At 44.1% G+C, this 14,659-nt stretch overlaps 2 protein-coding genes across 3 annotated transcripts in view; one reads left to right on the plus strand and one right to left on the minus strand.

Annotated features, from left to right (window-relative positions):
- The window catches only part of LOC128305445 (longitudinals lacking protein, isoforms H/M/V), a 46,884-nt gene extending 38,620 nt beyond the window's left edge, over positions 1–8,264 (plus strand). Inside the window, exons 5-6 of one of the 2 annotated variants that reach the window (XM_053042894.1) lie at positions 4,483–5,435; positions 5,502–8,264. In XM_053042894.1, coding sequence (XP_052898854.1) covers positions 4,483–5,435; positions 5,502–5,816 — 1,268 coding nt within the window. In that variant the 3' untranslated portion in view covers positions 5,817–8,264. Of the gene's footprint in view, positions 1–352; positions 4,327–4,482; positions 5,436–5,501 lie in introns of those variants that run through there. The other variant, XM_053042893.1, reaches the window with a different exon arrangement.
- A 435-nt stretch (positions 8,265–8,699) lies between these two features.
- Positions 8,700–14,659, minus strand: part of LOC128305163 (uncharacterized) — a 32,021-nt gene continuing 26,061 nt past the window's right edge. Inside the window, exons 21-29 of the mRNA XM_053042484.1 lie at positions 14,237–14,374; positions 13,646–13,852; positions 13,115–13,297; positions 12,914–13,045; positions 12,232–12,321; positions 10,906–11,062; positions 10,646–10,812; positions 10,259–10,582; positions 8,700–10,177 (exon numbers count right to left, since the gene is read on the minus strand). Coding sequence (XP_052898444.1) covers positions 9,807–10,177; positions 10,259–10,582; positions 10,646–10,812; positions 10,906–11,062; positions 12,232–12,321; positions 12,914–13,045; positions 13,115–13,297; positions 13,646–13,852; positions 14,237–14,374 — 1,769 coding nt within the window. The 3' untranslated portion in view covers positions 8,700–9,806. The remainder of the gene's footprint in view (positions 10,178–10,258; positions 10,583–10,645; positions 10,813–10,905; positions 11,063–12,231; positions 12,322–12,913; positions 13,046–13,114; positions 13,298–13,645; positions 13,853–14,236; positions 14,375–14,659) is intronic.

Consider the following 14,659-nt stretch of genomic DNA (forward strand, 5'->3'; position numbering starts at 1 on the left):
GCACGTAATTTGTACCCATTTCCTTCCACTATTACTACTATTACTACTACTATTACCACACAACACATGGCGTAAATTTGCAAATTCTTTTCGTTTCCTACTTGAAAAGGCCTTCGGGATTGAAAAAAAAAAAACGATCGCTTTGTTTTGAAAATGTATAAAAAAAACTAGCAAAAATTAGTATTTTTTGGACGATCGAACGTAAAGCTTCGTGTAACAAAACGAGAAACACATTGAAAGCGATTTTGTGAGGAAAAAGATAGAAAGGAAGGACAGAATGTTTGCGCGATACGAAATTAAATAGAAAACAAATAAATAATCAAAGCTCTCTTGTTCCCTTTTCCGTTCCCAGGTGGGCAATGGACGGTAATCGATACGAATTATTCGCGGTTTGGCATTGCGCCGTGTCAGACGAATTTAGGACTGCAGCAACAGCAGCAGCAACAACAGCAGCAGCAACATCAACAGCAGCAACAACATCAGCAGCAGGTGCAGCAACAGCAGCAACATCATCAGCAAACGAATCAACAGCAGCAACAGCATCAGGGTGATAGTCAAGGCTTAAGTAGTGGCGGCAACGGTGCAAACAATGCCGCCAATGGTGGTGCACCGGGCAGTGGTACGGCTGGATCGGCCACCGGTAACAATGGTGGGCTCGCGAACGCATCCACGACGAACTCGAACGCGACAACACCGCAACCGACGACACCGGTACAAATCTATCAGCATCCATTCTCGCCCCAGATCATATCGGTTAACCCGAACAGTATGGTCAACAGCTACCAATCGTCGAACCTGTCCACGCCGACGTCACCGCAGACGGGCAGCGATCAGACGACGGGGCTTGTGTACAGTACCGGAACGCCGAATCAGTCACCGCTCGGCGCAACAACGGCCGGTGCGACGTCCGGCACGAATGCGAGCGGGAATGGCAATACGGGCACGGGAGCCGGTGGTAATGGTACGGCCGGAGGAAATGGTACAACGGGCGGCGGTGGCGGTAGCGGTGGTGCTGGTGCAGGAAACGGTGCGGGAGGAGGTGCTGCTGGAACGGGTACAACCGGTGCCGGTGGTACCGTGCAACCGGTCAAGCGGAAACGATCCGTCAATCCACAGGGCGATGAAAATTTCCTGCGAGCACTCGAGGCGGTCCGGTTCGGTGGTATCGGTTTCTGTAAAGCCGCACGACTGTACGGCGTTAACAATCGTACGCTATGGTTAGAGTATAAGAAGCGTGGTTACCCGATCAGCCGGCCCAGTATTAAGAATCGCATCAAGCTGGAACCGAACATATCCCCGCCTCCGACGGCCACAACGCCACCCGGTGATGAGAACGCTTCGATGGAGCACTATGATACGGCACTATCTTCCCCTGCTCTTAATATGTCGCTGCAGCAGCAGCAGCAGCAGCAACAGCAAGTCCAGCAACATCAAGCGACCCAGCAACAGGTCACTTCAGCACAGCAAACGCAACATCAACAGCAGCAAGCGCAACAGCAAGGCAACGACACAACGAATGCCGCTGCGGCAGCTGCTGCCGCTGCCGTCGTTGCTGCCTCTTCCACTACCCCCCTCATGTGCCCACCGCACGGACATCCGATGGGTGTGATGGGTTTTCTCGATACACGGCATGTCGATTTTACGACCACCGCCAATCTGCATCAGATGTCCCGCCAGCGGTATCCGGATACGGCCACGGTTAACATGAATACGGGCGCAGTAAACCTCCAAGGGTTGAACTTTAACTCCATGTAAGGGGACGGGTGGCTTCGTGTTGTGACCGTAAGCAATGGTGGTGATGGTGGTGGTGGAGGTGGTACTGATCCGGCCATTCTATCCCTTGGTGGTGGTAGTTGTCCTACTACTACGGAGGTGACAGAAACATAGGGTCTAAACGAGACCTGCCGCCCCATTGAACCTCCACTGTCGTCGGTGCGCAACAATTGAAGCCACATAACGGAAAAGCTCTACAGTACGGTATGATAACAGTATGTAGAGAAAGATCATCCCTTTATCCTTTTTGTTTTGGACGATCGCATCCAATGAAGCTGACGATCTTAACAATTGCACTTTTCCATATGGAGGTAATGAGCTTTTGAACTACTGGAAGTCCGTCAAGTCCTTGGGGATATCGCTGTATGTCAATCAGAAATTAGTTTCAATTAATTAATTGTATGCATGATATGCCCATGTTGGTAAGCATATCCTTTTTTTTCTCTTTCGAGAGTATATTTTTTGTAAAATTAACATTTATTTCAATGAGGACACCACTTCAATTCGAAGAACTAGTGGTGTGTTCAGTTTCCAGTTCCTGTATTCAGACGAATCTTTATCCGGTGCTCGGTGTGTTTGTATGTGGGCACACATACCATTTCGATTCGAAAGATATTTATCTCAGTCCCCCCGTTATCCTTCTTCTGACCTTCCAAATTGCGTGCAAGAAAGAATATATGTCTTGTATGTGTGTAATTATATGTATGTCTGTGTGTTAGTCTTTCTTGTACGTTGTATGTGTTTAAAGCAAGTGATCCATCTACATGTAAAATATTATTTATGTTTTCATTTATACATAATGGGGCAGGGGAGAACGAGAGACTTTCGGGGTTCGACTTCGAGGGCATGCTTGATGCGGCTTAGATTAAAACAAAGTGTATAGAGGCAAACGAAGGTGGAGAAGCAGATAACGAGTGAAAAATATCGAGTTTCTAAAAACAAAAATTATGTATTTTAAGCATAAAACAAAAAAAACACAACACTTTCAAAATCCCAGCTCTCCGGAAGGGTGGAAAGAGCGGCCAGGGTGCAGAGAGAAGCAGGGATACGGCAAACAAATAGATGTAAAATCAGTAGAAGTAAAAGTAGCAATTATGAAGATAATGTAGTGAAAAAATGAACAAAACACATAGCCACGGTATGATGGAAAAAAAGAGAATGAAGAGGTAAGAAAAAGAAATCGTAAGAGATAAATGTCGAACAAAAAAAAAACAAAAGAAAGAAAACAAAAATTGTATAGTAAAATAAAATCCAAAAGCGCGATGGTGAATAGTATTTTTGTTAACTCTTTTTTAGCAGTTTATACGTGTATATTTGTAGGGTGTTTAAAAAAAAACACCGCACAACTTAAAGTCAGTCTTGTGCGAAAAGGTCAAGGCGATTAGGGAAGCAGTGTAGAAGCGTAGAGTTAAGAGTGAAATAGAAAAGCAGAAGCAAAAAGAGAGCAAAGCAAAAATAACCTACACAAACAGTCACAGTCATCGATATGCGAAAATCAATTAACTGTTGCAGGTGATAATTGATGATTCTTGTAACTGCAAACTACACTAGTGTAAAGCAAATCAGTATAACATGGCTGAAGCGGAGACATATTCACTACACTTGATCGATAAATCTAGTAAGGAACAGATCACACGAAACATCCTTCAGAAATACTTTAAAGTAAAACGAGAATATGGTAAAAAGCAAGAAAACAGGTAAAAAGAATATCATTCAAAAGCATTTTGTGACGAAACAAAAAAGACATTTACACGAGAAAAAAAACTAATGAAAAGGTTAATGAAATTATTACAGCGAATTAAACAAAACACAAACAAACACAATGAAAGAAGAAATGTAAGTAAGATAAGGTGCAGTAAACACGTGTGGAAATTTGTATAAATCAACAGATTAAACTCTCGCTAAGTTTATTGTAATATAAACGGGGAAAAAAGCACAGTTGAAGGAAACGGAATAGTTGAATGTGGATAGAAGCACTTTACGCGTTGGTGGACGAAAGTGCATAGTCAAGAAAAGCGGCAAGAAAGTGGAGGAAAGCGCTTCAAACAAAACGAAGCAAACGGAACAAACAATCCTAATTTAAATTGAATTCGTTGTATTGGAAGAAGCAATTCACAACATGTGACAAAAGCAAAAGCATATAAGAAGAAAAGGAATAAAGGGAAATTGTTTGTTTGTAACAACAGACATTAGAGCAAATGTCGACAGTCATCGGTAAGAAAAAAGTTAAATAAGTAAGCAAAAATGCCATTCTCGTATCAGTTTGTTTAAGAAACACATGTACACAAACATAAAAACATAAGAAAGTAATACACAAACAAACATACCAGAAAACAATCCAAGAAAAAAAGAAAGTGGAAGAAAGAAAGAGGAAAAGCAGAAAAGTACAGGACAAAATGAATCGATTAAAGTGAACAAACACACACACACACGTACGCGTTCTGTGAAAAATAAGTATTTACTTATGTGAGTAATTTAAATAAATTGAAGCAAACTGAATTATTGCGTTGTCGTATATGTTTTTGCATATGTTTCGCTGTTACAATTATTGTTTATTGCACTTTTGAATAACTGTTAACATTTCGAGAGGCTGAATTATAATTGTTCTGTATGTTTTCTTCTGTTTTTATTAATTTCGTACTTTGTCAAACAAAAAATTATTATATGTTTATTTTTTCTTCTGCTTTTTGCTCTCTTCTTCCTCCTTAGTGGCTGAGAAGGCACGCATGGCACTTGGGTTAATACCAGGCCAGTCGTCCTCATCGACGTCCAGTGGTGCATCGAAAGCTTCAACCGGCACCGGCAGTCTCGGTAGCAGCGAACAGTCCACCTCCACGTCCGGTGGTCACATAGTGAGTGCGGTGGCAAAGCGTGGCCGTCTGTTGATCCGTCAGCAGCGTATCAAGAAGGAAAGCGATTCGTCCTCAATCGGTCAGCAACCGTACGAACCGGATACGCCATCGGATGATAACAGTCCTACGGCACAGTACGGACATCAGCATCTGCTCACCGTGCCGTCACACCATCGCTTTGAGCGCCAGGTGTCCGAACCAATCCTGCCACTATCGTCGTCCATTTCCGTGATCGGTGGACCGATCGGATCGTTGGGTGAGAACCGCCAGGGTGCGGTTGATCGACCGCACGGCCATTTGCTTTCCGTACCTACCAGCCAGCAACCGTACCTTGTTAAGCAGCACTCGCATCCACTGTTACCGAGTCAAACGTCGGCCGCCGGTCACAGTACGGGTGGAACGTTCGAACCACTGCAGGCGTACAACCTGCAGCGTCAGCTCTCTCATCCCGGCACGGGACAGCGTGGTAATTCGACACCTTTGACACTGGTTACGAGCAGCAGCGGTTCTACACACTACCTAACGCCATCGTCCTCCTTGAAGACGGACTCGGATGAGGAAGCGGGTACACCGACGAGTGTGATTCCTACGATTCAGCTACAATCGAGCGTAGATCGTACCGGTTCTTCCGGTCCGACGGTGGTGATTGTACCGGCCGAACCGATACAAACCGTTTCGGGTGGTGCTTGCGTTAGTGTCGTTAGCAATGCTAGCGAACAGCCGTCAAATCCTACCACCATCACGTCCGCACCGACCAGTACAATCCGCGTGAAGGGTGAAGAGCTTTCCCGGTCGATATCAACACCATTGGTAAGGCCGGATTGCATGAACTATGCGAAATTTGTAATAACAATTTTCCCCTTTGTGCCATTTTAGACCTCATCCCGCTCAACCGACATACCGGGGCTGGATAATCCGCGCTCGAGTCACTGCCCGGTGGTACGCGAAGGGCCGGCTCTTGGCTGCAACTTCTGCTGGAACACGATCGATGCGCACGGGCGTATCTTGCGCCGCAAAACCAAGTACCACTGTCCGGAGTGTCAGACGAATCTGTGCATCGTGCCCTGCTTCCAGGAGTATCACGAACGTCAGTCGGCGGAAAATCCAACCCCCACCAACGACAGCGGTGGCGGCACTGGTGGCGGCACCAAATCCAGCCTTCGGCATTACGCGAAGTCGGGCTCGATGTAAACGCACGCTTTAACATTTGTTTGGTAAATTGGTACAAAGCAAACGAACCGTTTGGAATTTTGCAAACGCGCTCTATTTCACGCGTTGCCATTTTGGGAGAACGAAACACAGGTGGACCGAACCGTTGGTAAAGGTGCACACAGTGGCTCGATTCTCAACAATTGTGTATTTGGTAGGATGTTAGCGTGTTGTAATTTTTGGTACGACGTTAAGAATGTGTGTATGTGCGTGTGTTTGTGTGTGTGTGCTTTCAGAAGATAAAACATCCCAACGACATGGACATTGATGTTAGCGAAACCGTAGCAAGTAAGCAAATGGTGGGGCAGCTACACATGAGTTAGAACTCCTGTTGATATAGGAGCGCTCTAATACAGAGAGTGTGAACATCATGTTTCGAAGGGGTGGAACATTTTTTAGGGCGATCTTCAAAAAGCGAGATCATCGGCTAAGAGAATGTTAGAGCTGTGGCTTATCGATGTGGAGTGTCCACATGTGTACGCTTATACTCAAAATCATTGTCAAGACTAGGCGTTGGACTAGGAGAGTTACCAATATTACTGCGGTAGTTCCATGATGTTCCACAAGTAGTACGTCGTTACTACGGGCAAACGGCAAGTAGCGTATGTAAATGTGCATTCATATCTTGTTAGTGGTACCATTAGCAGCTACCACAGGCGTATTAGACTCGGAAGCGCCGAACTGTGCCGAGGTGTTATTAGTGAAGTTACGTGGTATACGGCGAATGAATCGACGTAGTGCTTGGTTTTGCATCTACCAAACAAAAAAAAACACATATATCTTGGTCGCGGAAGAATGTCTTCTGGGCCGTACCATTAATTGTTAATGTCAGTGGTTTATGCAATGTACATGAAATTAAGGACTTTGAAAGAACGGAAGTAAAAGAAAAAAGTACACTATATACCGATATATATATATACATACATACATACATATACTATATTCATATATGCCGACGTGCTAGCTGTGCACATGAATAAATGTAACTATTTTTACCATTTAATAGAACAGTACCTGACACAACGTTTGAATGTGCATTGAGCGGACGTGCAAGGTGTGTGCGTGTGTAAGAGATGTAGTTTGCAAAAAAACAAAAGAATAGGAACAAAAGAGCTAATATCGGATCGTATCACCATTATCACCGTATATGATAGGGATCGTACAAGTTGGTTGGGCAGGACATCATGTTGCTGTAGCGCCGTCATGCTGCATTTGGGACGGTTGGATATTTTTATAAGCGTTATTTAAACGAAAACCACACCACATACACACGCACACACGTAAGGAGTAGTCAGTGCATCCACTAAACACTACTGGATGTTTCCTGCTTTGTTGTCTTCTTCGATGTGAGAGAAGTCGTCCTTCGTTCGTTCGGAGCAGAATGGTGTTGGGTGGAGCTATTATTTCATCCGTTTAGCTCCTGTATCTTGCTCGTGTGTGTAGCCGTTTGTGAGTGTGGTTTACAGAACGTACAAATTTTTCGTCCATATTGAATAACGGAGAGAAGCAAAGAGCAAATAATATAAAAGGAATGTTATAGAAAGAGCATATGCACACACACGCCGCACACGTCTAAATGGAGGACAAAATATCTTTAGAATGGGTAGGGAAAGCTAATGTATACATATTAACTACAAGTGAGATAAACATTAACGAACCATATTGTAAAGAGGGGAGAACAGCAGGAGCAACCCCGAGCGATTAAGTGAGTGTGTAGTGAGCTGTTACGGTTTTGTATTCACTGTGGTTTCGTCCTGCCCGTAACATGGTTCGTGCGTTCTAGCGATTCAAAGAACGATCATTGAATGTTTTGCAATTTTCAATTTGCAAAGAGGTAGGAAATGAGAGCCTTTAGGGGGAGAAGTGGCGTTTTTGTTAACAATAACCGTCGCGCAGATTCGACCGGATGCATAAATGATAGATGAACAATATATTAGGCAACTTGCTAAAATTACGTTTTAGAAGCGACAGGAATGAAACACTACATAAAATATCCACATTAGCGAACATGTCCACGAATCTGTATAACTCCATTTTATTTTGAACCGACAACGATTCGACATTGTTAACATATGCGTCGCAAAATTTCGGAAATGAAGTGATCATACAGGAGGAGGATCGAGGAAAACTGTAGCAGATTAACAAAGCAACACATGAGCGGAGAATTCCTCAGACTTGTGGAATATTTTGTTGTCCCTTCCGCTGGGTCCGTAATTTGGTAAATTAGATGCAACTGTTGCAAGAGAAAGAGAGGAAAACCATTAACAACACCGTTAAATAGGTTGATTTTTTAAGTGTGTGTGTGTGTGTGGACAAGTGAAGGAACCAGAGTGGAGTAATTATGTGTGTATTTATGTAGCCCCGTCGAAACAGGAGATTGACACGGTGATCATCCTTCGATCGTAATGCTCTGTCGCACGTAATAAATCCGTCTTCAATGGAGTGGATAATATTCGGCGTATGGCGTCTGCTGTGTGTTTGTTTCCTTACTTGAGAAAGCAGAGAATGACGCCCGATTCGACACAAACGGGCAGGAAAAGACGCCTTGCTCTGTTCTGTTGGTTCGCTATCAGCTTTTATTTACAGCATGTTGTACGCTTTGCAGGATAGTATGGTACGGGTTTTACATTGTTTTGTTTGTTTAAAATCTAGCGCACACCTTCACAGACATTTAGTTCATCGCAAAGTCTATTGTTTTATAGTGGTGATTTTTGTTTTCAAACATTTAATTACTTAAAATATACATTTTGTTATACGAAAGCAAACAGAAGAAAAAAACAGAGAACGGGACAGAGCGGGGTTTGAATGTTGTAATACAAACGATAATACACCATAGACTCCATACTGACAACAACATAAAAATGGCTAACTAGATGAAAACAGCAGAACACAGCAACGGTTGTTTTTTTTTTTACAGAAACAAATCCCGATCGGTCTGTCGTTTGTCGTCATCTTCGTTTCGGTTAACGTATGTCTTTTCGATTATTCGCAACGTTTTGGTACCGCCACACCGATCACCGGGATGTGATGGCGAGTCTTTGCACGTGATTGCAAAAAGGGCTCACATCCCCGTCGTGGTACAGAAAATTAATTTACTTTTCTCTCTCTCTCGCTTTCTCTCTTTTTATTTCACTCTGAACCGAGACACACGGACCCACCGCTTCTACTAGTAGCTCGCTAACATTAAAACCCACATTGGGCTTCATGTTTTTTGATATCCAAATTGGGGAGGAAAAATGTACCAGGTGCATCAACAATCAACAATTCGTTGCATTTCGTTTTCGTATGTATGTTTATACCATGTAATGTGTTTTGTTTTTTTGTGTGTTTGTTTTTTGTTCCTTTCTACCGTTCAACAGTTTTTCTCTCTTTTTGGGAAAACGCTTACAAGTTTGCTTACTTTATACTTCTTCTTGTTTTTTTTTCTTTAATTCCCTGTGATTTCCCACCTCCAAAGGATACTTGCGTATTATTATGGGGTTATGTCGTCTTGTTCGTTATTATTATCATCATCAGAGTAGTATGATCACAGTGGAGAAAATGTTATGTTAATTTTTATCGAATTTATTTCTCTTGTTTGGTCTTGTGTGTTTCTCCTTCTCGCATAATGTTCGCAAACGTTTGTTTGTGTTTTCTTCTATATAACAAAATTAAACCATCTCTAATACAAACCCATCCGGTAGTGCGTTTGTTTTTTGTTCTTATTGGGGGCAGTTTTTTGTAGATCATGGAACTCAAGGATGCGTCAGGGAACTCATGGGAAGAGATGGATGTGGATGATGTCGCGAGACGAGTGTAAAAGTATATTTCCCTTCACTCACACTTCACATTAAAATCGGCTTTCTAATTGTCATTTTCTCCTCCCCCCCTCCTTGGGACAAACATGATCAACCTGATCGTGTTTGCACCTTATTAACGTTTATTATTCTGGAAGAATATGTACCCTAGTGCCAGCCGGCGCGAAGCGCGTTATTAGTTCTGCTTCGGATGGGGCACCGGTGCGGGTGGGGCAGGCTTAAAGCACTGGAGCAAAAATGCAGTGTAGATGACGAACCCGAGACCGAGCGCGATCAGTGCGTACATGAAGATGTTCAGCTCCGGCTGACGGAATCGGTTCTTGCGCAACCACTCGAGCACGTCCTGTTCGTCGTACATGTCACCCCGGTAGATGCTGGGGAACCGTTTGCGGAAGTAGACGATCGCGGGCAGCTTGGTGACGCCCCATTTGCGTGCGTACCGTGGATCACCCATCTTGACGAACGTAATGTCCAGGTTATCCGTTTCGCTGTCGATCAGTTCCAGCTTTTCCAGCACCGCCTCACTTTCTTCGTGATCTTCCTCAACTGGGAGAGAAGCAGCAGAAGGTATATTTTATTTTATGTTTAAAAAAGGTTGGAAAAGTATAACACCATTCCGATACTCACAGAAATAGACGGCCAGGAACTCATTCTCGTCGAGCAGTTTGTTCAGCATCTTGCGGTTAACTTCTTCGATTTCGTTTTTAATTTCGAACACATCCTGTGACGTCAACCAGTTCATGACACGCTCGTGATCGTGCATGTCCCCATCGTACAGCATCGGGATTTGCTTGCGATAGTACACGAGCGACGGAATTGTCGTAACGCCGTACTTGTGAGCCGCATCCAGGCTGGCGACCTTGACGAAGTCAATGCCGTAAAGATCTACCTCACCGTCGATCAGTTCCAGCTCCTCAAGGATGTCATCACACTCGGCACAATCTTCATCGTCTGTAAACGGGAGACGGAGCTGTGAGTAGTGCAGTAAGACGTGACTTCTTAGGATGAACTTACAGTAAAACACACAGAGAAGCGGCGACTGTTCCATTAAACGATCCAGCATACGCTCGTTAACTTCCTCAATTTCATCTGCCAGTTCACGATTGTCATCATCAACCAACCACTCGAGTACGGACTGTTCGTTCTGGAGATCACCTTCGTAGATCAATGGGTTACCGTTTCTAGCCGCATATGGTGAGTAAATGATCGATTAGCTAAATGACCGTTCCAGTTCCAGTTTTAGAGATGCAGTTCATCCCGTGTTTCATCCCTACCTGAAGTACACTAGCGCCGGGAATGTCTTGATGGAGTAGCGCTTCGCCAGCTGTGGATCCTGAATCTTCACCATGTGAATACCGAACACGTCCAGCTCGTCGTCGATCACTTCCAAACCCTCCAGGATTTGATCGCAGATGTTGCAGTTGATCTTGTCTGTCGAAAGGGAAGACGGAAACGTTAGGCACAGAACACGCAAGATGGCAATGCGGATAGGCGTTACATCAAATACAATTCATTAGAGAGAACACAACCAATGAAGACAGATAGCAGTAGAGAGGAAGAAGGAAGGAAGCTTTAAGAGCTAACAGTAGAAAAGGGACACGAAGTTTTTTTTTGGGGAGGGTGCGTATATGATGAGGTAGACATGAAACGAACGGAATCGCAGCAAGCATCGATGGAAATGTTTTCATTTATATTACACATTGCGCATTGGTTAGCTTGAGACTTGAGACAGGGGAAGAATTTGGCTGGCGAGAGAGAGGTGGTCTTTTTTTCTGTTGGTGAACAATTATGCATAGGTTGTAACAGTAGGAATAGAAATGAAAAAAAAAACAAAACAGAGCACAGACATACTGCCGAAGAAGTTCATTCCGTTGGAGTGCACAAACGCATATTCCGGGCATTCCGGGCAAATGGACACATTATTCGGCAAGGAATTTCTCGCGCAAGCAAGGTTTCCGTATTCGGCACACAGATGTCCCTTAGCGAATGGGGTTTTTGCGGTAGAAAGCTATGGAAGTGAGTCAATCAATCACGGCAATATTTACAGTGGAGGCCAGTATTAGAATTGTTGGGCTGTGTGGTGGAGTATTGGGCTAAAGAAGATATCCTTCGGAAAAAAACGCGTATTATATTGCACGAATTATTTGTTTTGCTTGTATGTACATTGGAAGCAAATTCGGGAAGAGGGCAAACACACAGCACATAGGAGATGCATCAGTAGTAGTATCTCAGGAGCGGAAAACGGATGTGTTTCCGGTGGAGGCGCAAAATGGCGCTGCGCTTGCGGGGGAGTAGATTTTGGTTGGTAGCCAGCATCAGACATAGAGAGATCACAACACAGAAACTATATACAAAAGTACAGCTTGTTGTTCAGCTGGGTAGAACAGGGGGGGCCAGCTTTGTTAAACAGACAGCGAAACAGTGATCGGGATACACCCAACAGGGGCACACAGGGGAAAAACACAGATGATCGGGTTGGCGGCAGCCACACGAAGAAAAAAAACGGAAATGGGAGAACAAAAACAGAGAGAGAGAGAGAGAGAGAGAGGAAAAAAAACGAAAGAAAAACGCTGTTCTGATAGCTGCTGCTAGTAAGATACCTGAAATTCCTTCCCGTGCAAATTCCTTTCGCTTGCGGATGTTTTCCGCAGAACAAAAACTTCGGCAGTACGAGGGTGATTTGGTTTTGTCTGTTGTTGGCAGTAGCATTATTTGCATGTTGATTTGTATGCGCGGTTTTTGGTTTGTTTTGTTTTGTTTGGTAGGGACAAATGGCGGTGGGGTAGGATATTGATAAGAACATAAGATAAGAAGACGACGTGGTGCATCACAAACAACATCCGGTGTGGAGAACAAAAATAAGTAAAAAAAAAAACATAATAAGGAACAACATGGGCATGGTTTGATTTTGAAGGTGCAAAGAACGGTAGAGACGCGCGTGTGGAATTCATTGTTTTGTTGTGCGGTAAAAAGAAAAGAAAAGAATAACAAAGAAAAAAGAAAACCATATTAGGAACTGTTGGTGCATTCTGGAGATTGGTCCGTGGATGCAAATGGGGTAAATCAATAATTTCTTGTTTTGGTGGATATTAACGGCATTGTAATAGCAATACGGCCTGGCCGTCTATGAATAAATAAAAAAAAAAAAAAACGGCATTGTAATGCTTTTTTTAATGGAAATATGGTACCAATTGGTGAGGTTTTTCGGAAGCAGCAGTTCCAACAACGACTGTTGTGAGTAGAGAAGATCGGATGTGCGAAAGCGAAAGCGAGATCACTTACAGAAGTACACCGCCAGGTATTGCGTTTCGTCGACCATCGATTCCAGCATAACGCGTGTGATCAGCTCGATGCGATCTTCGGTCTTTTGCGTGATCAGCCACTGCAGCACTTCCTCTTCCTCGTCCAACGAACCTGACGAAAGGCGAAATTAGCGCATTATTCCAGAGGCAGTTCGCTTGTGTTTACGCGCTGTTAGCTTACCTTCAAACACATTCGGCACATTGTCCTCGAAGTACACCAGTACCGGGTACTCGGAGATACCGTACTGTTCCGCGATCGAGAGATCATCCGTTTTGACAAACATGATACCATGCCGGTCACAGTCGTCGTCAATGTTTTCCAGCGATTCTAGCACACCCGAACACTGCTCACAATCGTCCGCATCTTCTCGTTGTGGGTGGAGAAAGGGAGAGAGACGATATAAATTGGTGTAATTAGTTCCAATAGTACGCACAAAGCCCAGACACTCCAAAGGGTACAACTTGGGAGAGATGGTAAAGAAACGTTAGATAGTGCAATAATTTTAGTAGATTCCGAGGTGTACAATGAAGGATCACATAGGTGTACAGAGATCGCGCGGTACTGTGTTCACACAAAACGACAAACATGCAACAGTTAGGCCACCAACATGAGTGTATGTGTGTAAGTTGTATAGGAACAATGGACAGTTTGCCAGAACAAGAGGCCTAATACACGAGATGGGAACGGGTTTCGGGGTTGTTGCTGCTATACCCTCCACGGATGCCTGTGCAGCAGCCGCTACTGGTGGTGGTGGTGGTGTCGGCGTTGGTACATCGCCATCCGACGCAGAATCTTCCGCCGCTCCATCGTCTACGACCTCCGCAGATGATGCAGCATCTAGCAGACCTTTACGTTCCTTCGCTTTGCGCTGCTTTTTAGCAGCCTTTGTAAAGCAAGCTTCACAAGTCGTTTTGTTCCCTAGATGAGAAGAGATAGCCGATGGTGCCGCGGTTCCGGTGGTGCAGCAGATTAACAAACACAAACAAAAGTGGTGCAAGAAAGTTTAGATACAAAGAGCAATGTTTATGATTTAATATACGCTGTGTCGGTAAAAGCAGTAGTAGTACGTGCGAGATGTGCACTTTGGTGGTGGTGTAAAAGAAGACAAAACATCAAATAGTAGCGTTTAGAATACTGAGAAGTTTTAGAACATCAACCCACCGGTGTGAATACGTGTCTCTAGTGAAACTCATACATTAGCACATACGGAGCACATTGTCAGTACACATCCCCCAACCGACAGCCAACTGTGGCGTGAACGATCTTCATTCGGTTGCTTCGTTGATGGATGGAACTACTTACAGAAGTACACAGCCAGTGCGTTGGAATCCTCGATGAGGCTCAACAGTTTCGTGCCGTCCAGGTCTTCGATGATGTCACCGCCAGGGTTCTTCTGTGTCATAAGCCAGTTCAGGATTTCGTCCTCATCATTCAGATCGCCTGTGGATGTCCGATATCGAAGAAGGTGAAGGTGAGTTCATAACACTTCGTAATAGCAGGTGCAAGGAAATTCTACAATTAGCTTAGAGAACTAAACTTAAACACTGATAAGTTGAATCGAAGGAAGACGGCTAAGTAAGTAAAGCATCTCTGCACCTAGTCCAGTTTCGCAATCCAGACTAGAGAGGCAGAGTTCCAGAATAGAGCAGCATTATCGAGTAGAGTACAGACTAAACGACATAAACGTGTTTTAAAAAATACAAGATCAGGGATATAAGCTGTCCG

The sequence above is a fragment of the Anopheles moucheti genome, chromosome 3 (assembly GCF_943734755.1).
Source record: "Anopheles moucheti chromosome 3, idAnoMoucSN_F20_07, whole genome shotgun sequence".
In the NCBI taxonomy this organism is placed as follows: Eukaryota; Metazoa; Arthropoda; class Insecta; order Diptera; family Culicidae; genus Anopheles; species Anopheles moucheti.